General features: G+C 36.9%; 3 protein-coding genes across 3 annotated transcripts; 2 read left to right on the top strand and 1 right to left on the bottom strand.

Annotated features, from left to right (window-relative positions):
• Window positions 1-3,974: 3,974 nt before the first annotated feature.
• Window positions 3,975-5,285, top strand: LOC147534018 (uncharacterized). Its single transcript, XM_086650085.1, has one exon. The coding sequence runs from the start codon at window positions 3,975-3,977 to the stop codon at window positions 5,283-5,285; it is 1,311 nt and encodes a 436-aa protein (XP_086506211.1).
• Window positions 5,286-5,472: 187 nt separating this feature from the next.
• Window positions 5,473-9,969, top strand: LOC147534019 (uncharacterized). The gene is made up of 7 exons (XM_086645356.1): window positions 5,473-5,898; window positions 5,971-6,048; window positions 6,842-7,006; window positions 7,143-7,207; window positions 7,362-7,401; window positions 9,005-9,526; window positions 9,727-9,969. The coding sequence occupies exons 1-7, from the start codon at window positions 5,693-5,695 to the stop codon at window positions 9,734-9,736; spliced, it is 1,086 nt and encodes a 361-aa protein (XP_086501482.1). The 5' UTR covers window positions 5,473-5,692; the 3' UTR covers window positions 9,737-9,969.
• Window positions 9,970-14,975: 5,006 nt separating this feature from the next.
• LOC147534020 (sister-chromatid cohesion protein 3-like) lies at window positions 14,976-23,757 on the bottom strand. The gene is made up of 21 exons (XM_086647738.1): window positions 23,570-23,757; window positions 23,240-23,474; window positions 22,961-23,073; window positions 22,728-22,823; window positions 22,447-22,610; window positions 22,166-22,372; window positions 21,930-22,074; window positions 21,619-21,800; window positions 21,321-21,466; window positions 21,112-21,236; window positions 20,858-21,022; window positions 20,465-20,626; window positions 20,179-20,322; window positions 19,889-20,092; window positions 19,639-19,786; window positions 19,408-19,514; window positions 19,170-19,310; window positions 16,285-16,535; window positions 16,059-16,183; window positions 15,435-15,554; window positions 14,976-15,239 (listed from the first exon to the last, which is right to left on the bottom strand). The coding sequence occupies exons 1-21, from the start codon at window positions 23,606-23,608 to the stop codon at window positions 15,181-15,183; spliced, it is 3,078 nt and encodes a 1,025-aa protein (XP_086503864.1). The 5' UTR covers window positions 23,609-23,757; the 3' UTR covers window positions 14,976-15,180.
• Between the last annotated feature and the right edge of the window lie 2,179 nt (window positions 23,758-25,936).

A 25,936-nucleotide genomic window follows, 5' to 3' on the forward strand; every position in this document is an offset into this window, starting at 1 on the left:
GCAGCCACCTTTCTACCATTTATTTCTCGAATTCAGGGTTATCTCTCGGGAATTCCAAACTTGTCACTCTTAAGGAGTCATTTGTTGAGATTTAGTCTCTTTAGATTTTAGTTTTAGTGTATCATCCTTCGGTTTCATGGCTGAACCAAGCAACCATTTCCTACAACAATTCGCAGCACTCACTACTAATGAACGAGTACAAATCACGGTTGATGGTCATGATTTAGTTCCATGGGATATGGACATTATGAAGAACGGAGTACTGTGGATACAGAGTTCAAAGAAAATCGACATTAACCAGGCAGTCTCTAGACTTTCCAGAGTAATTCATGGGCCGAACAAATTCAACCTTATCGAAATCAAAGATAATGTCTTTCTGATAAAGTTCTCAACGGCTACTGAATTAGATTTGGCACTGGAAAGTGCCCCATGGGTTATACAAGATGAATTAATTGTATTACAGCAATGTTCATCGGAAATCATGCCGGCAGATCATGTGTTTGACAAGGCCTGGTTTTGGGTCCAAATGCATGGAATCCCTCCTAGTCATCTTAATAGTACAGTGGTTAATCGACTGGCGGATTCGATTGGAAAGTTTATTCCTACTACAGTAGAAGAGGCTTCCAAATGGAGTTTGTTTGGAAGGGTCAAGATAGAACTTAATCTTCTCAAACCCCTCCAGCAAATTGTTTATCTAAAACTTTCAAATTCCAAAATTATTGCTATATCCTTAAAGATTGAAAAACTGCCTAGGTTTTGTATATTTTGTGGTATTACAGGTCACACAATGAAGTTTTGCTCCACAATTCTTGCCTTCAACGACCTATTGAAACAAGATCTGTCTGAAGATCTCAGAATCAAAGTCATTAAAGCCATGAAGCCGGAGTATAATGACGACTTCAAAGTACCGATCGGACCTCGTAATCGTATCAAGGAAGCAGAATCTTTTGGCCTCGATCGCATTTCAGACCAGCAACGTACCACTAGTTCATCTGTAAATCAGGACGAACAGGACCAGGAGTTTGATTATACCATCAAATCTAATTTTGGTGACTTGTTGTCTAATCTTTGTAGGACTAGAAAGCGAGGAGTCCCTAAAGCCACGGTTCCAATGGAGATTCATGACAATTCGTTGTTTCAACAGGTCGCTACAAGGAATGCTTCAACAAGTAACTCAAGTTATGTTGATGTAGACATGACTATTGAAGATGTCCGAGCAACTAAGCATTTCAAAAGAACTAGTAGAATTCAATCACACGAGAAAAAAGATGAAAGGGTATCGGCAACCCCAATGCCGACAGCAAAATGAATATTCTTGCATGGAATTGTCGGGGGCTAGGGAACACCCCGACAAAAGTAACCCTTAATCAGTTCCTGGGTTCAGTAAAACCATCCGTGGTTTTTCTTTCGGAAACCAAAATTTCTCTATATATTCCTCTTCCCTGTTTTCGTAATTTTAATCTTGTTAATTATTATGTCGTCCCATCCACAGGTCGGAGTGGTGGGCTCTTATTGTATTGGTCTGACGATATAAAGTTAGATATTATCTATTCCACTTGTAATCTTATTCATGCCTCTATTACTGACCAAGGGTCTAATTCCTGGGATTTACTTTGCATATATGGACCTCCTAATATTCAGGACAGACCAATCTTTTGGAATAATTTGCTCCTTAGAATCCAGGGACTTACAAACCCTTATTGTTGCATTGGAGACTTAAATGCTCTCTCGGACCATAGAGAAAAATTTGGAGGTAGTCCAAATATTCCTTTCTTACATCAGTTCCAACAGTTCATTAGTAATGCTAACCTACTAGACTTGGGGTTTAATGGCCCGGCTTATACATGGACTAATAATAAAGCTAAGCATCATATAACTAAAGAGAGACTAGATAGAGTCCTTTGCGACGCAAATTGGTTGACTTACTTTCCGGAAGCTGGGGTTTTCCATCTTCCTCGTTATAACAGCGATCATTCGCCTATACTATTAAAACTCTTAGTGGAGGGCCACCCCTTAAATACCATTTCTAAATTTGAAACTTTTTGGACTAAACATGAGCAATATGGTTCTCTTTTTCAGGAAAATTGGAACAAGACGACAGGCCCTTTTCTAGACAAACTGCAAATGGTTAAAACTACTATCAAGAAATGGAGCAGGAGAGCTTTTGGGGTCATTAAAAACAGATTACACATTTTAAGGGCCAGACTCCTACAAATTCAGAACCTCGACCCAACCGATGAGATATTAAATACGGAAAGCAATATACAAGAGGAAATAATATACTTAGAGGATCTCCAAAGGACTAGAGCAGAACAGAGATCGCGATCCAAATGGGTTCATAACGGAGATCGAAATACCAGAGCTTTCCACATTGCTATGTCGACCAGAAAGCAAAAGAATAAAATTCACGAACTTAAACTTAGTAATGGTAGAGTTTCTAATAATAAAGATGAGATTGCTAATGAATTTATTTCGTTTTTTCAGAATTTGTTTACTAGGGACCGAGTCGATGATCCTCCATTGGAGGTCATGAATGCATATAAGGTATTTTCGGTTGACCAACTGGCAGACATCTCAAGGATTCCATCAGAAGAGGAAATTAAGGCGGTCGTGATGGAAATGGGATCTATCAAGAGTCCGGGACCAGATGGATTGCCGTGCTTTTTCTTTCAACACAATTGGGAGGTAATCGGACGGGATCTTATTCAGTATATCCAGCATGCTTTCTCGACAGGTATGATAGATCCACACTTAAATTACACAACCATAGCCTTAATTCCCAAGGTCAGGAATCCGAGTACTGCCTCGGAGTTCAGACCAATTTCCCTCTGCAATTCGGTCTACAAATTCATCACTAAAATAGTAGCCAATCGTCTTAGACCGTATCTGGAGGAGTGTATCACATGGAACCAAAATGCCTTCGTTCCAAATAGGCAAATAATGGACAATATTGTTATCACTAAAGAGCTCCTACATTCCATGCATTCATCTAAAGCCAAAAAAGGTAATTTCTCTCTCAAGATGGACATGGCAAAAGCTTATGACAGAATAAGCTGGGAGTTTCTACATAGTGTCTTAAAATCAACTGGTCTGTCAGGTCTCATGCTAGATTTAATCATGAGTTGTGTTTCCACGTCAAGATTCAATATACAAATTAATGGGAGTGTGGTGGGCGATTTTTCGGCCTCTAGAGGCCTTAGACAGGGTTGTCCATTGTCGCCCTATCTTTTTATTCTATGCTCTCAGTCTCTCTCTCTCCTTATTAATTATTATCAGGATAAGGGTACATTTACAGGATATAAGGTCAATTCAGCAGCCCCCTCGATTACACATCTCCTCTTTGCTGACGACCTTATTGTTTTTGGTAAGGCTAATTTACAGAATTTAGAAGCAGTTATTCAAATAATGGAACATTACTCCTCCTTCTCGGGACAACAGGTAAACTTTTCCAAATCATCTATTTACTTTAGCAAAGGTGTGCCTTCAATCATCAAAGATTCCTTCATCAATAGGCTTAGAGCTCCCCTCATGTCAGATATGGAGAAATACTTGGGAGCCCTCGTACTCAAAAAAGATAATAGAATCCAAACTTATATTGGCTTACAGATAAGTTCAATAATACATTAGCAGGTTGGAAACATAAATTCACATCTCAAGCTGGTAGGACTGTTCTCATTAAGTCCATCTTAGCCTCTTTTTGCACATACACATGTAGTTTTCAACTTATCCCTAAACATGTTGTCAACCAACTGGAGAAAATTGAACGATGTTTTTGGTGGGGGCATAACACTAATGCTAAAAAACTACATTTTATCAATTGGGATATAATTTCGTCCCCTAAGCATAAAGGTGGGTTAGGAATCAGATCCATTCAAGAAGTAAATCTGTCCCTAATAGCTAATATGACCTGGAGATTTCTCACTAGACCTAATGAGGTCTGGGTTAAGCTTTTGAGCTCTAAATACCTTAGAAACATGGACTTTTGGTCGTATGAGATCCCACAAGGTACTTCTCCTTTTTGGCAAGCAATGATACAAACCAAAAAGTATATTCAACATAATATTATTTGGAACATTAGTACTGGAACTCAAGTTAATATTAGAACAGACCCTTGGCTGCTAGATATTCCAGGTCATAAACCAACTTACTTAACTAATCTGCCTGATCATGTTTCTCTAGTATCTGATTTAATGAAGCAGGGAGACAAAACTTGGAATAAAGATAACATTAAGGAGTGGTTCAATGAAACAGAAGCACAAGCAATCATCAACACTAGCATCAACCAAGTAAATAAACAAGATGTTCTTATTTGGAAACCAAAGGAGTCGGGGAAATTTTCGGCCAAATCATTTTATGCACAAATAAAAGAACTACCCATAATATCACGAGAAGCCTATGAATTCCCATGGAAAGAGTTTTGGAAACAGAAACATATGCAACCGAAAATTCAAATGTTCATTTGGAGGCTAGTAAATGAAGGATTGGCAACATTAAGCAATATTCACAAAAGAATACCGGAAAAATCAAATATCTGCAGATTATGCGACTTGGGTGTAGAAGAGACTACTTACCATCTATTCGGGGCTTGTCCTCTTTACCAAAACCTAATCATGAAAGCTGGTTTGGATGATCTACAACATGTAAAAACAGATCCGTATAAATGCCTATCAAATATTCTTTCACAAAAGGAACAAGGAAATAGGATTTGGTTTACTTACTCATACCTCCTCTGGTTTTGGTGGAAGACAAGAAATGAAGCTTATTTCCAGTTGAAAGATCCGGATCTACATCGATGTTGGTGGTCGATTCAACAAGAACTAAGGTATGTACCTAATTTTGCTTTGACTAATAATGATTTTGATCTCTTACAGACCACTCAATGGTATCCACCACCACCGGGTGTCATCAAGATAAACTGTGATGGCTCCTTTAGAGAAACAGGTTCCTCTTGTGCAGCAGTAGCAAGGGATTCCGATGGCAATATAAAAGGAACTAAAGCTAAGAGAATAATTTCGGGTTCTCCATTACAGAGTGAGACAGAGGCGGTGGAGTTGGGGCTTGACCTAGCTGAGGAGCTGCGGCTCTCCTTTTATATCATGGAGACAGATTCTAGGGTTTTACAAGACCTCATCTCAGCCATTGATCCGGTAGTCCCTTGGAGATTGGAGAACCAAATCCATCGACTCAGATTACGGTTTAATACGAACCGGATAGAGATTACCCACTGTAATCGGTTCCAGAACTCAACGGCCCATGAGTTAGCGGCCCTTGTCCAAGACAATTAATTGTTTTTAGTCCTTCAGTCGTTAAAAATTGTTTACTTGTAGTCCTTCTTTGCTTTTGGTTTGGTACTATTTGTAAACAATATTATTGTAGTAAGGTTATCTTCAAAAAAAAAAAAAAAAAAAAAAAAAAAAAAAAAAAAAAAAAAAAAAAAAAAAAAAAAAAAAAAAGAGGTGGTCAAACTGAAAAGGACGGCCAATGTAGCGAGCCACACGGGGGCAGTTGATCACGTCTCATGGGCTAACCACGAATGAATTAATAAACTTTCTTTAACCAATAGGCTCCGGCTATAGAATTTTGTTCACTGTGCCGAAGGGGAGGAAATATAAATCTTACTCATTTTCAGTAGGGTTTTTGGTACTTATAACTGGCCAGGATTCTTCCCCCTCGGTCCTCCACCAAGTAAGAAATGGGAAGATACAGAAGCAGGAGCAGAAGTTTGAGTCCTCCAGCAAGTAGAAGCCCTCCTCCGAGAAAGCGTCACGATGATTCTCGACGAGGTGGAGGAGGAGGAGGAGATAGTTACAGAGGTAGTAGCAGGTCTTCGTACAGAGATGACAGACGTTCTTCTGGTCCATCTGGATTGCTCATTCGGAACATCTCTCTTGACGCCAGGTATCTTTCTCTATCTAGATTTTGTGATATATATACTTATGGTTCTTGATTCCATTTGGATATTGTGTGCAGGCCTGAGGATCTTCGAATTCCATTTGAACGTTTTGGTCCAGTAAAGGATGTCTATCTTCCCAAGAATTACTACACTGGGTACGTTTTCCCCTTTGACAGTGGGAATTTTTCTTGAAAAGTTTGAGCCTTTTTTGAAGTTTTCCTAACTGATGCTCCATTAGTTAAGAGGTTTCCGCAACGTCGTAAACCCTAACTACACTGCCCTCTGTTAAGGGCTCAAAATTGTTATCCTTGTTGCATGAGTTGCTCAATTCAACCTTTAAAGGGGGCAAGACAGGGAAATGAAATAGAAGAAAATACAAAGGCTTAGGGGGGCTTAAGAGTTAAAGTGTCTTGAATGCCCCAAGATCCGTGTTGGGATTCCTCCCTGGTGGAGAAATTGTTATCCTTGTTGCATGAGTTGCTCAATTCAACCTTTAATGACCAAGTTACAATTTACTGATTTAGGTTAGCAAAACTCTGTATTTTTTCCAAATCTCACCAGTCTATGCTTGTTTGAGGTATGAGTCAGGTCTGGGTTTGTCCGATATGGGTCCTACCTCCACTGGTAGTACTTTGTCGGTCTACACAGTTGGGTTCAAATGGATTGTAGCCAAATTTATATGGTAATTGTTCCAACTTCTGAGTAGAATTAGAATGCATACTCAGACCAGAGTCATGGTGGGTGGCGTCAGATTAGAACAAGTTGGTAAATTTTTGTAACTTTTAAAAGTGAGTATCACATTTCAAACTCGTTAATTATCTTGTTTTATTAAGTTCATGGGCTAACTGTAGGGATATATCAATGTATAGAACCTAATGAACATAGGACCTTACTTTCCGTTGGGTTCAACCAATTAAAACTTCCCTTCTTTTGTGGATCTTCTTGCAGAGAACCAAAAGGATTTGGGTTCGTAAAATTTCGCAATGCTGATGACGCTGCTGAAGCCAAACAGCAAATGAACCATCAAGTTATTGGTGGGCGTGAGATCACAATTGTATATGCCGAAGAAAACAGGAAAACTCCACAAGAAATGCGCAAGGATCCCCATGTTAGGTCCAATTCCATTCTCTATTCCTCATCTAATTATATATTGCTTTCCCTATATTTAATCGCTAATAATACTGTCAATTTCGATATTTTCCACATGACTTGGCCGTTAAAGTTTCTCCTTCTCATTTTATGTTTACAGTGGCCGATATGGAGGAGGAAGCAGAAGGAGAAGTCCACCGAGGTTGCCAAGACGTCGCAACCTTTGTTAGTTTTGATTTCTCACTATTGCGATTACTCAACTTTTCTGTTTCCAGTTTATGCATATGCAGTTATTCGTGATAGTTATAATGTTCAATTTTAAGATAAATCTTACTTTTTTCATTTCCTGAATAAATGTTAATTATCTCGGATTCTGCAGCCTATTCACGCTCTCCTTCACCTGCCAGACGTGACTCAAGGTCAGTGTTTGTATGTTGAGATATTGTTTTCATTTCCTGATTCTACAGTCTGCTTTTTACACCTTCCCTTCTTAGTTTCCCATGACTCTTTTGCTGTCAAATGCTGTGTAATCTTTACTTCCGATTTATAAGACAACTACGGTAATGTCGTTTTATTTATATCCATTGTGATAGGTTCATAGGTCTGGCAGGGTCTGAACTTGGACTTACTTTAGTTCAGTAAATGTTTGTTAGACTGATGATTCATATTCTGGTCAACACCGAGTAATCATGTGGAGACAAAGTTAAGATCAGCCTTTCGAGGGCGATGTCTGTGTACGAACAGTTGACAGTTTTGACATACTAGATGGGCCGATTCTTGGCAGTAATATTTTGTTTGACATGGAGTTTACTATTACCAAGCATTTCCTTTAGGCCTGGCAGCTAAGCTCAAAATTATTATCGTATTTCAAAAATATATGACTAATTATGGAAATGTTCTATAGAGACATTCATGATTAGTCCATTAAATTATTTTGATCCTCACATTCTCGGCTTCTCACAGATTTGTTGCGCTCTAATGTCTAAGCCTTTAAAAGAACCCATCCTTTTTGTTCTCTGTGACATGCAACATAGATGATTATTTGACGTCTTATACTTGTTCTAGTGCCAAATTTGGCATGTGATTGTGAACTTGAATAATATTTGGTCTCCTTGTTCATGCAGATGATTAAACTGATAATAGAGGTTAAAGAATTGATCTTTTTGTAAAGACTAAAGAGAATAGAGACAGTAAAGTGACTCACTGACTCATTTTGCAAACCTATCTTTCAAAGAACTTGAGTCGAGAAGCATTCATTGTGTGATCTCATGAACATCAACTTTGCTTACGGGATTTGTGGCATTTTGCAATTATTATCAGGTTTATACGATTTGCTAGATAAATCATAATCAGAAAATGACTTTTTTGTTATGTGGTAAATTTTAAAGTTTGGTTGTTTTTGCGTAATATCCAGTTACGAAAGAATATAGAGCTTATAATTGCCAAAAGAGAGATTATGATCTCCAGAGAGCGGGGGAGGCCATCAAAGTTCTTACGGCTAGAGATATAGTAATCTTGTGGGTATGTTGTGGCATAGTTTACACAAAAAAAAAAAATGAGATTTTGGGGTTTTAGAGAAGTTACAAAAGAAGAACTTTGAAGTTGAATGTCGCTGTTCAATGGATACACTGTTAAGGAGCATAGCTTGATATCCGTTTGGATCCAAAGACCTATATTTGTTTTAGTACACGTTAAGGTAATACTTTGTACACTTGAGTTCCTAACTGAGATTTAACTAATGCTTTCTCCTATCGAGTGTCAACAACTAAATTACACTGCCTTAGTATGTGCTTGTCTTAGTATTTATAGCAGCTTGGTATTTAATTGCTTTTTGTCGGCGACCCACCTGCTCTTAGAGAAGGGCAGAAGAAGGTTGTTTTCTCTTCATACAGATTAACTTTCATTGGTGTGTATTACATGAATGTAGATTATGCTGTTGTTATTGGACATGGTTTCCTACTTTGCTACAGGAATTTGATTTTTTTGGGGGTACAAAATTTTGAAAACTGTTGTAAATTACAGGAATCGTCGTGCAAAGGATGATAGCTCACCAAGAAAGTCCATTTCCAGATCTCCTTCTGAAAGGGTCGACAGGCCAAACGAGAGATCTTCCCCACGTGATGGTGAAAGGGGTGACAGGTCTGAACGGAGGTCACTATCTACACGTGAAGAAAGGGGCTACAGGACTGACCAGAGGTCACCTTCTCTACGTGATGAAAGAGATTATAGGTCTGAGCGAAGGTCAGCTTCTCCTCTCGATGATGAAAGGGGTCACATGTCTAAGCGGAGGTCATTTTCTCCACCTAAGAATGACTGCAGGTCTGACCGTATATCACCAGATCCTCCAAAAGACAATGGTCGGAGTCGATCAAAGTCTAGTGACGAGTACTACAGGAAAAATCGGAGTTCACCTAGTCCAGATGTCAGTGGTCAGAGTCCATTAATGTCTCGTGACAAGAGGGACACCAAAGGAGCTAACAGTAGGTCACCTAGTCCAACGGCCAACAGCCGGAGTCCATCAAGGTCCCGTTCATTCACTCGAAGGTATACCCTGTAAACTTATTGCTTAAATAGAACTCCTGTTCACTGATTCAGTCCACCTAAACAATCAGATATTTTTGAGGAAAATCTGTTCCTTTAAGGAGTTTCATTCAACGAAGTTATCGTAGTTTTTTATGCCTGCATCTTGAAGTAAGAGACGGTATCCAGTCTCTGATTATTTCTTCCTTTTGTTTGTATTGCAGTCCACGCTGAACATGGTGCCATATAATGTGAGAGAGCATCTGGTAGTGAATTGATGAAATTGTAATCTGATGTTTCTAGTTAAAAAATTTTGTATTCTCCCCCAAACTTCTCCGGAGGCGTAATATTGTAATCTGTTGCTTTACGACAGTAGGTTTGTGGATTTTATAAATTCATAGCAAAATTATCGGAATTATCATGCTGACTTACATAATTTTTCTGAAGGTCGTTTCTGCAGTTCTAAATGGTTTTCCTGTGTGCTTTAATTTTTTGGGACCTTTTCTTTTTCCATATTCTTTTTACTGACTTGGGACAAATTTCTACAAAGTTTGCAGTATATCACAGAATATTTTTTTATAATGTTTTAGACTTTGGCAGGCTTTAGTAGTCATCTGAACTGGCTATTTGGGTTGAGATGGATCCATCTTCAGTTCCCTCTTCCTTAAACCAGTTAATGGTGCGCCAGTGCCTCTGTGCCTGATACGAGTTCGCTTACAGCTTAAAGGTTCCCATCACTTATCAATAGAGGGGTATGAGCTAAAATTGTCCTATCTTGACAGATGGCGAAGGGCCTAGGATTTCATTGGAAGTCTCCAAACAATTAATTGGTAGAAAGCGAAAATCACATATTTCTTAAGATACAATCTTAAGCATCAAAATTGACATGAACGTGTACGAGAATAGTCTACAATGCTCGCTCAATTAACTTTACCGTAGTGAATTTTTAAAGAGCCACCATCTAGTGTGTACCGAGTGTAGCCTGACAAAATGATTTCTTTAAGTAGGTGCTTGTTGCACGCTACAACAAAGTTCAGAAAGGCGCTTGGGGAGCCTTCAGGACGTGTGCCTCAGCGCGAAGTATCCCCTAACTGCATATGAAATCTGAGTGCCTTCTTGTTCAATACGAGGACACCTTTATATGCTAGAGTCATAAGCTTCAGTATGCTTGCCTGGACAATTTTGCAGTCCAAGTGTCACGGCCTTTTTGTCCCGTTAGGTCGACCCGGCATATTATGCTCAAAGACACGGGTCGATAGTGCGGAATATCAAATCCTAACGTGCCGTGCGGCGTCATGTACTCCCTCCTAGTACATAACCAACCTTCCCGAACATATTCGGAGCATCTCGACTATCAAGTCATCTTGGTTCCCAACCAACAATGCGGCATGACACCAACGTGTCCCAACCTACGAGCATAGCTCGAGCCGTCCCGTATAACGCTTCCTTGAGTCATAGACTCTCGCCCACTATAAAGGATACCAACATACGTGCGGAGCACACCAAGCCGCATATGCGGATCTTGCCATCTAGTCTCAAGCATCCGGCACCTTATCATCTCGGCTTACCATCCGGACATTGGGCATAGGAGCATCCATCTCTAATAAGCTACCTCATGCCCAACATAGCACATCAAGGCTTAGCCCCTTGAATAGCTCAATCCTCCTTATGGAATATGCTAGCACGACGCACGCCTCGCCATGGCATGAGAACATGCAACACACCTTCCAAAGGAACCCGCAGTAACCTATCTCCAGGTACTGTCCCGAGCCATTTCCTATGACAAGGGAACCCGTGCAATATGCTTCTCTCGCATACGCTAGGCCGGCCTCATGGGTTGCGCCACGAGGATGCTCACTTTCGTGCATACCATGCTAAGATGGGCGAGCTCCCATCCACGAGGTCTTGACATATGCTGGATGCATATGAGGAAGGGAGACCACCCCCTCCTAAGGTGCAAACTTCTTGTTTTGCCTATTTCCACAAGGAAACATCAATCCTTTTAACCAGGCATACTCTCGTCCAAATGACCCTTCGTATCCTTGACAAAGTCTTGAATGCCACGGATGTCCCGTGCATGGCCTAAGGAAGCTTGCTGGCACTCTTGCCCTACTTCGACCTCGTATTCGGCCCTACGGCCTATATGCTCGTACGTGCTCTCCTAGCACTCGTCACGTCATATGCATGCTCAACAATATGCACGTGACATAAGGACTTCTGCCCAATAATTTATTCCACAATGTAATGTCCCGTAGGGGTTCCTAGAGATGTACTCCAAGACTGAAACTATAAAATAATCAAGTCCTTATTGGCCGGAATTGAACTATCAAAAAAATCAAGTCCTTATCAGGCGGGTTAAAAGTCCACGGTTTCGGGAAATGAGAAAATTATGCAAGATACAAATAATCAAGTCCTTATCAGACTGAAACTATTCAAATGAATCAGAACACTGCGACGTTTCTATCTGCAGTCGGAGTTCCTTCCCGAATCAATGTAACTAACCTAAAGTAGGACATATATCCATCTACAAGCGCAGTTTCAGAAGGGAGTGTTTTTCCATATTTGAGGAAGAAATAATGTATTTATCAACATCAAGTGGTCCTCTTCCATCTTGAAACACAGTAACAGGGCATGCAATGTCAAGACCAATACAAAGTTGCAGATGAAAATCTGAGCAGAAATGAACAAATAAGAAGTAGATATTGTAACACAACTTCTCAGGTTAAATTTATACAACCATTGAAGAATCTTTATATCGATTCTCACAGAATTTTCAATTTCCATTTTGGGTGAAGAATCTGAAACTAATTTCACCAATAGGGAAACCCTAATTTCACCAACTAGTACAAGTCTTTAAGTTTTTATCACCAAAAATCAATATGAAACACAAAGTTAGATTAAAATTACTAATAAAAATCAAAACTTGATTGGATTCTTACAAGGTTAAAACGCAACGAGTGACCTCCTGGCCTTTATCGAGACATTTTTCAGGGTTTTGATCTTTCTTCTTGCAATTAATGAAATCCATATTCTCCATTTTGGTTGATATATGCTTTGAAGAAGCCATTAATACTGCTGATGTTGGGATCGGTTTCCCCAGTGAATCAACATTAATCGCCATTACCAATTCAGATCGTTGTCTCTGCGAGTGTAAACAAAATCAGTGAACTACAGTAATTAATTAGGGTTCGAATTTGTACATAACTAAGCATAGAAAGTGAGGAACCTGAAATTTGTTAAATTTGTACTGAGAAAAAGTACAAGGCTACACAACGGGCCTCCTCGGACTCTCGCTTGAACCACATTCTCTCTCCACGTCACTAAACATGTGAGATGAGAGAAAAACCCTTATTTTTCTCACATGCGATTGAAGTGGGGGTTCAGGAAGCGGGTTGGGTATATTGTTTGTATACGAATAGGTTAATCAAACTCAGGATATATTTGGGAAATCTACTATTTCTTCAAGTAATTTTCGTCATTCTCATTCTGGCTAATGGTGGATGTTTTTGTTCTTAGTGACTAAGATATTAGTCATTAGAATTACATTGATCAATGAGATGTGATAAGCACTAGAAACGGCAAACTTAAACTCATAAAGAAACGGACCTAAAGTCTAACTAATTAAAGCCAGCTGAACTACGGGTCTGAAGTACAACTAAACTACTTTATGTATACTTTTAATAATCCAAGTTCAATAAACCATTGATTTCACCTCTTTTGGGAATCGAACTCAGAACTTTCAGGATTTTGAAGTTTGTGTCAACACTATTGACCACTTGGACAACCAAATATTGACAAAAATGAATGTTTTTTCAGTGCAACTTCTTTTGTCATTCTCATAGTATTATTGGCTAGAAGTGAATGTTTTTTGAGAGCGGCTCTTTGAAGAAGGGATTTTAACCAAAGGGGGGGATTGATCCAACACCCCCCAAACTTTCCCTAAGATAGACCGGGCTCCCAGAAATTAAGTTGCAGGTCCATGGCCATGGGTGAGAGAGAGAGAGAGAGCAAATGTATTGAAAAACAATGGTGATAGGGGGACTCCCTAGGGATACTCCCAAGTGTACTCCCCCTCACAAGACAAGGCCACTTTAATCTTTTCACTCTGACAAAACTGTGAAAAGACCAAAATGGCCTTGTTATTGTGAGGGGGAGTAAACTTGGGGAGTATCCCTAGGGAGTTCCCAATTCATTTTCCATTGAAAAATGGTGGATTCTCATGTTTATTTACGGAACATGCCACTAACAAAAAGTTGAGCACTCTTTCTCACTCTGTCAATCACACGTCGCTTACAATTTTTCTTCTCTATGCAATCGTATCACGTCACGTCATCTTTCTTTCACCAATTTTTCTTTTTTTTAACGGTTATACTATCACTTTACTTTTTTCTTTTTCATTTTCTACTTTCTCTCCATAGTTTATGCTCTCGTAAATCTCAACTCTCCAGTTGTTTTCTCTTTATTCATATTTTCGATCTTTACACATTTTTTTCTTTCTTTATATTTTCGTTCTTTACACATTTTTTTTCTTTCCAGTTTTGTTTTTAATTTATGTTTTGCCTATCTAAATATTTTTCATTCTTCAAATACACAAAATATTATAAGACAGAAGTTCTGTTTGCAGAAACTTAGGTTCTGTTTGATTTCAAGTTAGGGAAGGAAAAAAAAGAGTGTTTCTTCGAGAAACATTTTCTCTTACGTTTGTACTGTTTGGTTCCACCCAAGGAAAATAAAATTGTGTTTTCTTCTATTTGAGATTTTCTTACTTATGTGAGCAATGTTTACTGATCATATAATTTCATGGGGCTTCAATTGCTAATCCAAATGGTTATAATTTCATCCAAGGGTTTACTTCATGACCATCATCAATGGAGATGATGTTGATGGAAGATGAAATTACCCCATCTCCTACAACCACAATTTGTAACTTCTTTAACAATAAATCAATATATGATACAACATCAGACTACCCAAAAGTCAAAATAAAGAAGCCTAAGTGTGTAACCTGTCATATTATTTTCTATGTCAGGGACAAATGAAAAGAAAACTCCATAGTATTTTTTATTCCATAAATTCGATATTGGGCCTATTCAAGTTATTTGGTCCCTTCCAGATAGATTGGAATCCCATTGTTTTCTTCAATCTTCTGCTCTTATTTAGCTCTTATTTAGAGAGATAGTGAAAGCAAATATAATGTTGTTGAAATCCTTATATTAGTCGGTTGAAGAAGATAGTGTAGTGGGTGAAAATAGTCGATTGAGGGAGACTAGCCTTTTTGGTGGGTTCGACATGTATATCAGTCAGATGGAAAATACTAGAGTACTCTAGGATAAAGCCATGCGAAAAACCTTGTGCTTTCTTGAATAGTCTAGTGGTCTTGGTTGATGCCAAAATTAACGAGAATATGGCTAGATCACTAAACGATCGAGTGGGAAAATGATCAATGACGTTAACGCACTACAAAAACACGTCCTCAAAAACATATTGCTAATGCCAGTTTATTACCACCATTAGATGGAAACTCATGGTTTTATTGGCATATGAGTGAAGCATAACATATTATGGATCATCCAAGCAAATAAGTACTTTTAATTCATTCAAATTCATATCTGAGTCTAGTCTGAATAATATTTACTTCCACAAATAAATAAAAAGATCAACATGTCACTGTGCATCTTCTACTTGACCTCTGGTTTTCGGCCGAATTTACGCTCAAAAAGTTTGTCAAAGGCGCTACCTGTGTATTAAACATGAAAAATATTGTAAGATATCAGTAAGTACCTTTTCATCTTCAAACAACAATATTACTAGTTTTTCTTTTGTGAGGTTTTTCCTGTATGAATCTATAACATGTGATTCTGACTTATAATGAAAATAATTGTCAGATATATAACCCTAATTACATAACCTTATGTGTAATTCCATCTCATACCTCGCCTTTTGAAACCCAATATTCTGTTCGTTCCCAGCACATAAGTTTGTTGTTGTCGAGATCGTAGAGGCCTACACATGAAAGGATTTGCAAAAGGATCCTTCCTTCCCGGACTCTCATCTGATTAAGCCACTATATTAGCTTTTAACAAAGAAAAAGAAACTAACAACGATGAATTTACACATATATTAATCAAAGCCAAGGGCACGTAAACCTTGTACTTGCTAAGAAAATGATCGGGTGAACGCTCAAGATTGGACTAGACATGGTATGACTAATGACAATTGACAAGAGTGAAGACCCAACGACTAATTAGTTGATCCCCGGTCTCAAAAATGTACTACTTATTTAAATCTTTGGCGTGTCAAGGAAAGAATAAGATTCATGACTTTCCTTTGGTTTAGTATTTTCCTAATACTGGCAAATCGAATGAGGTATCTTGAAAATGAACACGAAAATATACTTGGAAACAAAAGATTATTTCTAGTTTCTTATAGACCCGAAGATAAAACACAGCAACTAGCCACCATATCAGATTCCTTGGGTTGGTCTAAGTAAGACAAAACATGATTTATGCACCCTAAAATAGTTTTTAAACAAATGAAAGATGAGTATCAGAAGTACCATTAACGCGACCGAACTTTCCACATTTCCCGCGCAATTGATCAACAAATTCGTTATACGGATGCCATTTGTCAAGGTCTCCATAAGTGTTGACATTCTTTGTTTTCCCCTCAACATCCTCTAGACTACAAAGACAAAACAATTAGTTAATATAACCTGATTTCGAGGATGATTTTAAGATTTTTATGGTTAGAGTTGAAAGCATCAATCAATGATAAAATCTTACAAGTACAAGCAATCAGATGCTGGAAGTTCATACACAAAAGATTGCAGAGCTTCCAAGAAAGGCAGATGGTTTGGGTGTTGAAAGACAAAGAAGATGCCATCCTTCACAATCTTGAAAACAAGCGATTTATGCTTGTCCCTCTCAGTATATGTGAATGTTGTAGATAGCCTAGAAGCCAGGTTCTTACATTCTGCTGCAGACTTGCGTCTCGACTCTTTATAGGTCATTCCTGGTGCATTCCTTATAAAGACCTGATTTCAAACCAAAAAAGAAAGCCAGTTTAAATGCCTCAGGTCAGGAGATAGGGCAGAAGATTATCTATACAAATATGCAAGGACTCCCAACAAAAAATAAATAAATCAAGAACCACAATCGGCATAAGCAAAGCTGATATAGTATTATGAAGCATATTCTATTCGCCATATGCGTCATATCTTACCTCCGATATAAACCAACCTAAACTATGACGCAGGATCGTAGTTTAAAGTTCCACATCATAATGTAGCATGACTCAACTAGGAAGTTCTTCAAGTTAGCGCAATCATTTCTACAACTGCCAGTGAGCCTTTATATGGGGATCCAATAGTATGAGGAATTCGCGTTAACCTTTTCGTTTATTTAACGTACTAAAGTTTACAAATTAACGAGATAGGATCCACATAAATAGACTCGATATGGTCCATGTGAGGCTCGGAGATTATCTCCTTAATAAATTTTTCAAAGGAATGGCGTAAACCTCAAGATACTATCTTCAAGAAAATCACGTCATTATAAATAACATCTCCTAAAGTTGTATTGTTTATGAACGATTTAACTTTGACGTTGCATGCAATGTTTGACATGCTTCAAAGTTGTGAAGTTATGTGATTTTGCTAAAGACGAATTCCATGGTTTGAAGATAATACTCACAAGTCAAATCTCTAGATCACATTACGTGCGGATGGATCAACATGTCTAAATACGCATCAGCTTTAATTCTAATTCTTCTGTAGATACTAATAGCATAATTACGTAATTTGTATTTTACTTCGATTGATATTTATGCTATTAAAGTCCAACCGACTTATGACTCACTTGCCCGATTTGACTAGCTCTACTTAATGATGTACGCCGAGCCGAATGATAAAGAAACTACTTAACTCACTTGCAATAAGAGCGTGATAAAGAAGCTTATTAGGGTTTTTGTATATATTCCAAGATGCAGAAAACATAACTTGAAAGGTGCTTTTATAGAGCACGACTTACGAAAGACATGCTAATTAAATATGTTTCAACTCTTTCGAAGTCATTGGATCCCTTTCATCATTCAAGAATGTCCTCAATCCGTTCTTCCACTCTGCCTCAAAGAGCAACTAGAACCAATTCAATCACGTTTTCATGTTGCAATTGACATTTCCTATGTTAGATTACTTTCAAAGAAGAAGATTATTCTTTTTACCAAACATGTGCTTATGCAATCACGTTCATACAATACGAACAAAACATCTTTCTCAATCAAGCCTTTTGCTTATGCCCCACTTTACTAAACGCATCCTTCATGCTCAATAAATAATCGTAGGCTCGATCATATACCCCTTCTTGCTTTCGGCTAGGCCATGGCATTGGATTGACTTCATTGCACTCCCCTTCTCTAAAAAGGAGACTTGCCCTAAGTCCAACTTAAATTTTTTTGCCACTCTCTTCGATAGGTACCCTTGGTCGAGTTATACATAGGAATGAGGAGGAATGCAACTTTGGAATTGGCTCGAGAGAAGCTCTTGTTAGCAGCTAGTATAAGTTTGAGGTGTGCCTAGATTTCGATATTTTTCTAATCCTTCTATGTAGGGGATCATTAACTTTCAAACTAGGATGTCACTGAACTCTTTTGAAACCTGATTAGATCTATGACCTCACCGTGTTTGAAAGTCCGCCAACACAATGTCAATTTGACGCTCTGTCGATGTATATCCTCACATTAACAGATATCTAGAGGAAGCATGTTGTTCTTCATCATGTCGTTGAACGGGCAAAAGGAATACACCTCCCCAACTGTAGACTATGTTATGGTGTTACCATGCAATATGAGGAAAGCAGAATTCATAGCAAAATCAAAATTTGCCTCACGTGGGTAGACTTCTAAATACTTCACATTTTTCATACGGTTTCAACTCTGACCTTGTCCTGAGGTTTGAAGTCCAATTGTTCTCCATTCATCAATATAGTGATCACCTTTGTCTATGCCTTTCCGTTGCATAGCCGAGAAGTCCTCATAAACACATGTTCGATGCATTTTGATAATTTTTTTAAGTTGTGCAACATTTTATCTGGATTTTTCTGTGAGTGGCGGATTAAAGTGCATTATTTACAAGTGATTTTACGTATCTTTAATGATATTACATTATATTTTAATTTGATGTTCTAGATTTATGTCCTTTTGTGTAAATCTTAGAGTAATTATGTTTTAAAGAAATATGTCTATATAAAGAATATTATTACTGGACTAGTTAAGCCTAATCCTAGTCCTAGTACGTCCCAACTCGACATTGAGTAGAAGATTAACAACATAACCAGAAACTGGGGAGCCTTGTAAGTACATCTTAACGAACTATACTAGCACTAAATGGAAATATATATATATATATATATATATATATATATATATATACGTCATATATATATATATATATATATACGTCTTTACAACTAAAGACCGAATGTATAAACAAGGTTTACGCGTGTTAAAGGTAATAAATTTATACACCTTGCTTTCGTTATGCTACCATGTAAAGAATAATAGTTAATTAAGAGATACGCAAAAAATATTTGCGAAAAATAACCAAACACATTAAGACCGCAGTTAAACTTAATGCGAGCTATTGAGAAGAAGAAATGTTCGGAACCCATACCCTCTTCATTGCTTCGATAAATATATCAGGAACATCTTGAATTGAATTTTTCTTTAGATGATCAATTAGACCCGTGACAGCCTCCTCTAAATGTGTCCCAGGAATCCCATAATATGATATCATCTCCGAACCAAGATAGTTCTGCATGATTTTTCGTACGATAAAATAAAAATGAGGACTAATGTGAACTAAGGAGTACAATAATGATCTAGCAAACTTGAGATAAAATTATCCTTACCCTAGGAACAATACCATTTACAACCAATTTTGTTGCTGCAATCATGGCTACATCTTCGCTTGTTTTTTCAGCCTCATAGTAGTCGGGATCTATACTTTCAGGCTCACCTGCGACGATATACGCCCCATTAATCATAGAGAAAATAAAAGAAGTTAGCCGAAACTAAAAACTAAATTGTGCTAAATATGTCTGAAAAAGGTGTAATGTGCAGAATATAAAAGGGAAGGTAACCTGAAACAATATCAAAAAGTTGTCGACAAAAAGCCCAGAACTTCTGAATAGTATGTATGTCCGGAGAAAATCCTAACATTTCCAGCGGAGTTGAAGAAAATTTAGACATATCGAACAATCTCCACATCTCAATAAGTACAAGACATACCTAAGGAAAAAAAGAAAGAATGAATCGATAAGATAGTAGTTAATGACAAGAATAACGGCGGATGCTTCATATTATCTCAGTAAGGGTAAAAGATGCACTTACTTTAACAGCAAGTTCCCTTCCAGTTTGCCCTTCTCTAGGACCTCTACGTTCGTTGTTGACGAAGTAGTCGAGGTTCCTAAACAAGGCAGAACGTTTCAACATAAGAGAATTCACAGATTCCATGGAAAGAGTTTCTTCTTCCTGGATAGCCGACAGTGACCAAGCAACATGCATATACATGTTGTAAAGCAAATTACCCATGACCTAGAAAATATAAGTAGCAATCTTAATCAGAAATGGATGAGACGAAAAAGATTATTTCCATTCTTAAATCACAAGGTTTTACCCACCTCGTTATCAACATTTGCGTTGCATTCGACGAAGTACTCAAAATTTTCAAATAAATTATCTATAAGAACAGGCCTAGCCATTTGTGGTCCGTATAAACGAGTCAAATTATCAAGAACAGGGTATTCACAATCACCATCTTCATCCTGAAATTCGAAACATGTCATATTTCATATATCCGTCCAGTTGAAAATCGACAATTAAAAAGCAATGAAAAGTCTATACGTATATAATTACCTAAACAAAACCAAATATAGTAATATAATGTACAAGAAATTGTGAACCAACCTCTTCTATCCACCTATGAGTGTATAGCCCAAGATCCAAATCTCTAATTAAATATACCAGGGCTGTCATTTTATACTTGTCAGCCATGAATTTACGCGACAGCCGAGGGAAACCCTCCATGATGGCAAGCGTAACTTCGAACCTATTCTTTTTGTGAACTTTCTGAAAATAAGTCAAAATTAGTAAGAATAACATATGGAGAACTAAAATTTAGTGTCTGAACTCTGACTCATTTGACTCATCTGAATCTGTCCGAGTCAAATGGGCCCAAAATCAGCCTAAATTAGCAATTCAAACGAGTCAGACAAAAACCAACCGTCGAAAATCTGACTCAAGACAATTCACATTTCATGAAGCAAACTCAAGTTTAAAGAGATTTGTTTAGTACAAGACCTTTTCTCGTTCACTGCAATGCTTCTCTTCGATTTCAGCAATATCAGGTAAAGTTATTCTTCCAACAGCCTTTCTAGCAGACACTCGAAGTAGTCGAATTAAGTTCGTGATATCCAAATCTCCAAGGTCCTCATCCAAAAGTAAAGAGATGATGCATGCCCAATCCTGCAACATAGATTTTTATATTATTATTTCTATTTCCATTTTCGTTTTCTTTATAAATGACTCTATATCAACAAAAAAAAATGTCATACTGTCAAAGCCTCCGTGCGAACCCACAACGCATCGGTGATGTAGGCGATTTCTACTAGATTTTTGCATTCTCTCAGTCTACGTAAAATTCTTCGCAGATGAACTTTAAAAGAATCAGCACTAGCTCCTGAATTTTTTCGCAATTAGTATATGTATCAAAAGTGATTCAATCATATACATAATGGTATAAGAAATACTTCATAAACAGTACCTGTAGACCCCGCTTGTGTGCTTCTATATTTTCGAGCAATAAAGATGTTATAAACTAGTACTCCAATTGCGCGCCTGGTTTCCGCGTTGTCATTAAGAAGCAAGTTAAGTACAGGTTTTATGTTACGCCTGGGCAGGAGCTCATTCCTGCAAAACCATTTACAATGTGCATTTTGATCACAAAGAAGCACAACAAAAAGATCTTTGGTTGGCGTCTGTTTGTTTATTCTGACTCGTCTAAATTTGAATCGTCTGAGTCAAATTGTTTTTGCTAGAATAGTTGTTGTCAAGAGAAATACCATAATAATATTTGCAGAAGCTTGACGCAGCCCACGACCACAGGAACATCTGTCTCTTCACTTGCAAGTTCGATCAATTTGCCCGAGAATCTCTCGGTGAATTGTCGAAGACATGGTACAAGCTCATCATCCAAGTAGATCTGTCGTAAAGCGTGGAGTGCTGTCGTTTTCACGTCAGAACTCTGCAGATGCATTTAGAGAATTGTATCAATCAAAATGATAGAACATGAAAAACCATTAAAGCAGTATCTTTTTTTCCGAAACGAAAAAGAAAATCATTAAAGTAATTTTAAGTTGGATAAAAAAAATACTTGGTCACCAAGTGCATATCCAAGTTGCTTTAAGATAGGATATTCTAAGAACTTTGATGGATATAAAAGAACCCAGACACCAAGATACTCCATGCATAAACTTCGAATATCTGAATCAACGTCCTGAGACCGATGAACAAATACCCTTCAAAAGAAAGTTGTGATAAGTTAGAAGAAGTTCATTCAAATGAAATCAAATTCTTCGAAATAACACATAGAACTGTATATATTCTCACCCTGCATATAATTTCTCAACCATATTCTGCATAATGGACATCCTTTCCTCGTTTGAAGGCAACATTGTTAGTGGTTTAGCAGAAGGATCCAAATAAGGCTGTTTATAAGTAATTTTCCATTGAATCATCTTTATAACATTGATGAAACATTTAAGAAGTGCAAGACCAATGGCTGTAGCGACTCGCCGATGTACTAATGGAGGGGAACTATAGACACGGAGAACATAAAAGTTAGAATATCAGACGATATAACCGCAAAGTTAAAAGTTTCATATCCTTACCATGACAATGCAATAATATATTCCGTACACTTCTCGTATAAAACATTGTCGTATAGTGGTCCATAATGGGACTCGTCAACTAGATTACCCCAAAAGGAGATAAATTTTTGCTGGAAATTTTCTAAACTCAACCATTTCGATTTTTGACAAGCTACATCATCGTCCTGAGGTCCAAAAGAAATTAAGCCTCCAATAAAACCACATAAGTTATATATAAAAAAAAAATGCGACAAAATAAAATAAGAAGAAAAAAAATGTTTTAAGGGTTTTAAAGAGGATACTTCTTCGGCCTCGTTGACAAGTTCAGTGACCACGTCGTTTACATCCCTCTCGTACAAGGAAACTCCCCAGCCGACATCGAGTTTAGCTTCACATGCCTGTTCATTTTGTGTTAAATTGTGCAAGTTTAATGAGATCAATGTCTATATCATTATAGTAAAAAAAAAAAAAAAATGTGACCATTATGCAAAGGGAAATATTAACTTTAGTAAAGAAAAGAAAATTGTAATATTACATAGAAAATCATCAAGAGGAGTTCAGCCGTCGCAATCTCGGAATTCTTAAAATATTCGTGCATAAATTCTTTTACTACATTGGGAATGTTTTGTTGGTCACTTCTGATAACATCTGTAACAACACATCCAACAAACAAATTGTCAATATAACCCTAGGTAGAAGAAAAAAAATAAAAAATTGATTTCGAACATTAAGTGCTTAATTAAAAAAAATCTAATGGCTTTAATTAAGCTGATTTTTCAAATCTAACAATTCCCTCTGGAAAAAAGTGACGTACCCATCAAAAGTTCATTAGAATCAGGGGGCATATTAAAATGTATCATCCTAGTTCCTCCTTCATCAGTCTCTTCAAAACCATATTCCGATTCAGAAGATTCAGAAGATTCAGAAACGGATGCCGAATGAGAAAGATAATCTAAACTCTGATTACTACTAGAATCACTAGAGGAATCGGAATTGTCTCTGTTTTCTTGATCAGGTTGGCTGGATTCAGAATTGGATGGGGTTCGATCCTGTATAAACAACAACAAAGAAATTAAGTACAAGTAAAAGAAGAGAGAGAGAAGTGAAATTATGAACAGAGATGGAGATCTGATTAATTACTCACCAGAATACAAGAAGAGGCTTCAGTTGAGTATTCGTCCATGGCTGGCGGCGGCGGCGGCGGCGGCGGAAAAGTTAGTAAACCTAGCTAGGGATTGGATTTTAGAGAGAGAGAGAGAAGGAGAAGATTGTAGAGAGAGAAAGTGAGGAGAAATGAATGGAATTGGGGGAGGGGAAGTTTGTAATATAAGTAGTGATGAAGAAAACAGAGGAAAGGTTTTAATGACAAACAAATGGCATTTGTTCGTTGCGTATTTCGCCTCGTCACCATATTCCCACCCCGCCAAACCAAAAGTAGAACTTTTAAAATATGTAACGGTTTCATAACGTTTTAATGGGAATATAACCGTTATAACGGTTTTTTTGTAAAAAATACAGGGGAAAGTAGAGAAATAACGTTGTAACAGTGAAACAAAATGGTTTATCACTTAACCTAATATGTGCTGAATATTAAGAATTTAATTATTTTCTAAATAATTTTTAAAGTAACTCATTAACATTGTTGATTCGAGTAAGATTTGTTATTCCTTTTTTAACTCTATTTTATTTGCTTGTGATTTCTTAGATATTGTTTCTTTATAAGTTTGGAATCTTAGAGATGGTAAAAAATAAAGTTGAATTTCGATTGGTTAATAATTGAAAGAATTTATTATTTAGATTGTGTCCTAAAAGATATATTTTGGAAAAACCCTCATATATTACTCATTTCTCAAGAGTCATTATGGGGCTCTATAAATCCTAAAGATTGTGCAAAATCTTAACATTTTTATAGTAACTCATTAATAGAATTATTCGAATCAGATTTGTTATTCTTTTTTTTTAGTTTCTATAAAAATCTAGTTAACATTTTTATAGTAACTCATTAATAGAATTATTCCAATCAGATTTGTTATTCTTTTTTTTTTAAATTTTCTATAAACTCTGTTTTATTTGACTATAATTTCTCATATGTAGGTTCTCCAATATATGTTAATATAGAATTGTTTTTCTTTATAAGTTATGAATCCTTTGTATAGTAAAAAACAGTTGAATTTTGATTTGTTAATAGGTGAAAAAAACTCATGATTTAATAAAATACTCATTTTTCGAAGTCACTATCAGACTCTATAAATCTTACAGATTGTGTTAAAATTTTAATAGAGATAACGTGGAACACACTTTTCTTAAAAACACTTACAAAATTTTGATAAATCTTTGTTAAATATGTTTATGCTCGTACTTATAGTAAAAGACTATTGGGGTTCATAATTCAGTAGAAATAACAATATTTTTTCATAAAAAAAAAAAACAAAGTAGAAATAACAATATAAATGGAAAAATATGTACATAAATATAATAGTGTAGATAGAGTAGAAATTGCATCTATATTCACAACATGATACTTTTATGATTGTCAATTTACAAAATTTTACCTTTATTTTGCGGGTTCAAAATAACCTTTTCACCTTTTTTTTGTTTTCTTTTGGATATTGAATACGATAGTCGTTACAAAGGTATTGTTATAAAAAATAATGTCTTAAAAGAGTGAGAAACTTCACCACCTATGAATATTGCAAGCTCGTTCAAAAAAAAGAATATTGCAAGCGACCAAATCCCTATAGGAGAGTAATATTTGGAAATGATTTGAAAGTAGAAATTGTAAGATCTTCATTCCCAGTAATGATAATAGCATCTACATAATCCAAAACATATATGCCTCGTCGAGATCCTGGTTGTGTTAATGGTCCTATTGCTTGTGTATTTCCATCTTCACAATGAGCCCTTTGTTGATGGGTAATGGTATTTCATGTTAGAAATGGACGCTTCCAATTCAACCAAGTCCCTAATACCTCCCTTCCTCCGTTTCTAACAAATACAAGTACGTATGATTTTGGTCCTCGATTATTGCCTTAGGATCAACATCTATCTCTAATACATGCAAGCAAAAATAACAATGTGGTATTAGATGAAAAATATAATAAGAATTGGACTCAAAAGACAGTTTCGTAGATTTCAAGTCATTAACAACGATGAAGTTCTCATCGTTACAATATCTAATGCTCCAAAGGAATAGTCTTTTCTTCAATTTTTACTATTGCAACTGGGAAAGTAATACTATTACTTCGAGCCTGGAAGGAATATTGAAATTCCAAGTAATATGGTGGTCGGATTCCTATAACTAAACTTCATGGTTATTATATATTCACTACTACTTCAAACCTTTTCCATCTTCAGCATCATCAACCAACTGGTGATTGTCAATGGGTGAAGTTTGAACTCCTTTTAGTCATGAACGAATGTATAACCCGTATCAAACACAGACAGTTCTATCAAATTTGAAATTGAAAAGAGAAATCAGAGGATTGAGTTTGGAACAGGACCACGTTAAAAT

This window comes from Eschscholzia californica, unplaced genomic scaffold, assembly GCF_041429995.1.
Source record: "Eschscholzia californica isolate CP2 unplaced genomic scaffold, dmEscCali1.0.p SCAF_6, whole genome shotgun sequence".
Taxonomy (NCBI): Eukaryota; Viridiplantae; Streptophyta; class Magnoliopsida; order Ranunculales; family Papaveraceae; genus Eschscholzia; species Eschscholzia californica.

Coding starts and splice junctions, on each gene's coding strand:
- LOC147534019 (XM_086645356.1), top strand. CDS start 5,693: ATGGGAAGATACAGAAGCAGGAGCAGAAGTTTGAGTCCTCCAGCAAGT. Junction 5,899..5,970: donor AACATCTCTCTTGACGCCAG/GTATCTTTCTCT, acceptor TATTGTGTGCAG/GCCTGAGGATCTTCGAATTC. Junction 7,402..9,004: donor CCTGCCAGACGTGACTCAAG/GTCAGTGTTTGT, acceptor TGTAAATTACAG/GAATCGTCGTGCAAAGGATG.
- LOC147534020 (XM_086647738.1), bottom strand. CDS start 23,608: ATGGACGAATACTCAACTGAAGCCTCTTCTTGTATTCTG. Junction 23,074..23,239: donor TTCTAATGAACTTTTGATGG/GTACGTCACTTT, acceptor GTGTTGTTACAG/ATGTTATCAGAAGTGACCAA. Junction 21,237..21,320: donor CACACAAGCGGGGTCTACAG/GTACTGTTTATG, acceptor GAAAAAATTCAG/GAGCTAGTGCTGATTCTTTT.
- LOC147534018 (XM_086650085.1), top strand. CDS start 3,975: ATGGACTTTTGGTCGTATGAGATCCCACAAGGTACTTCTCCTTTTTGG.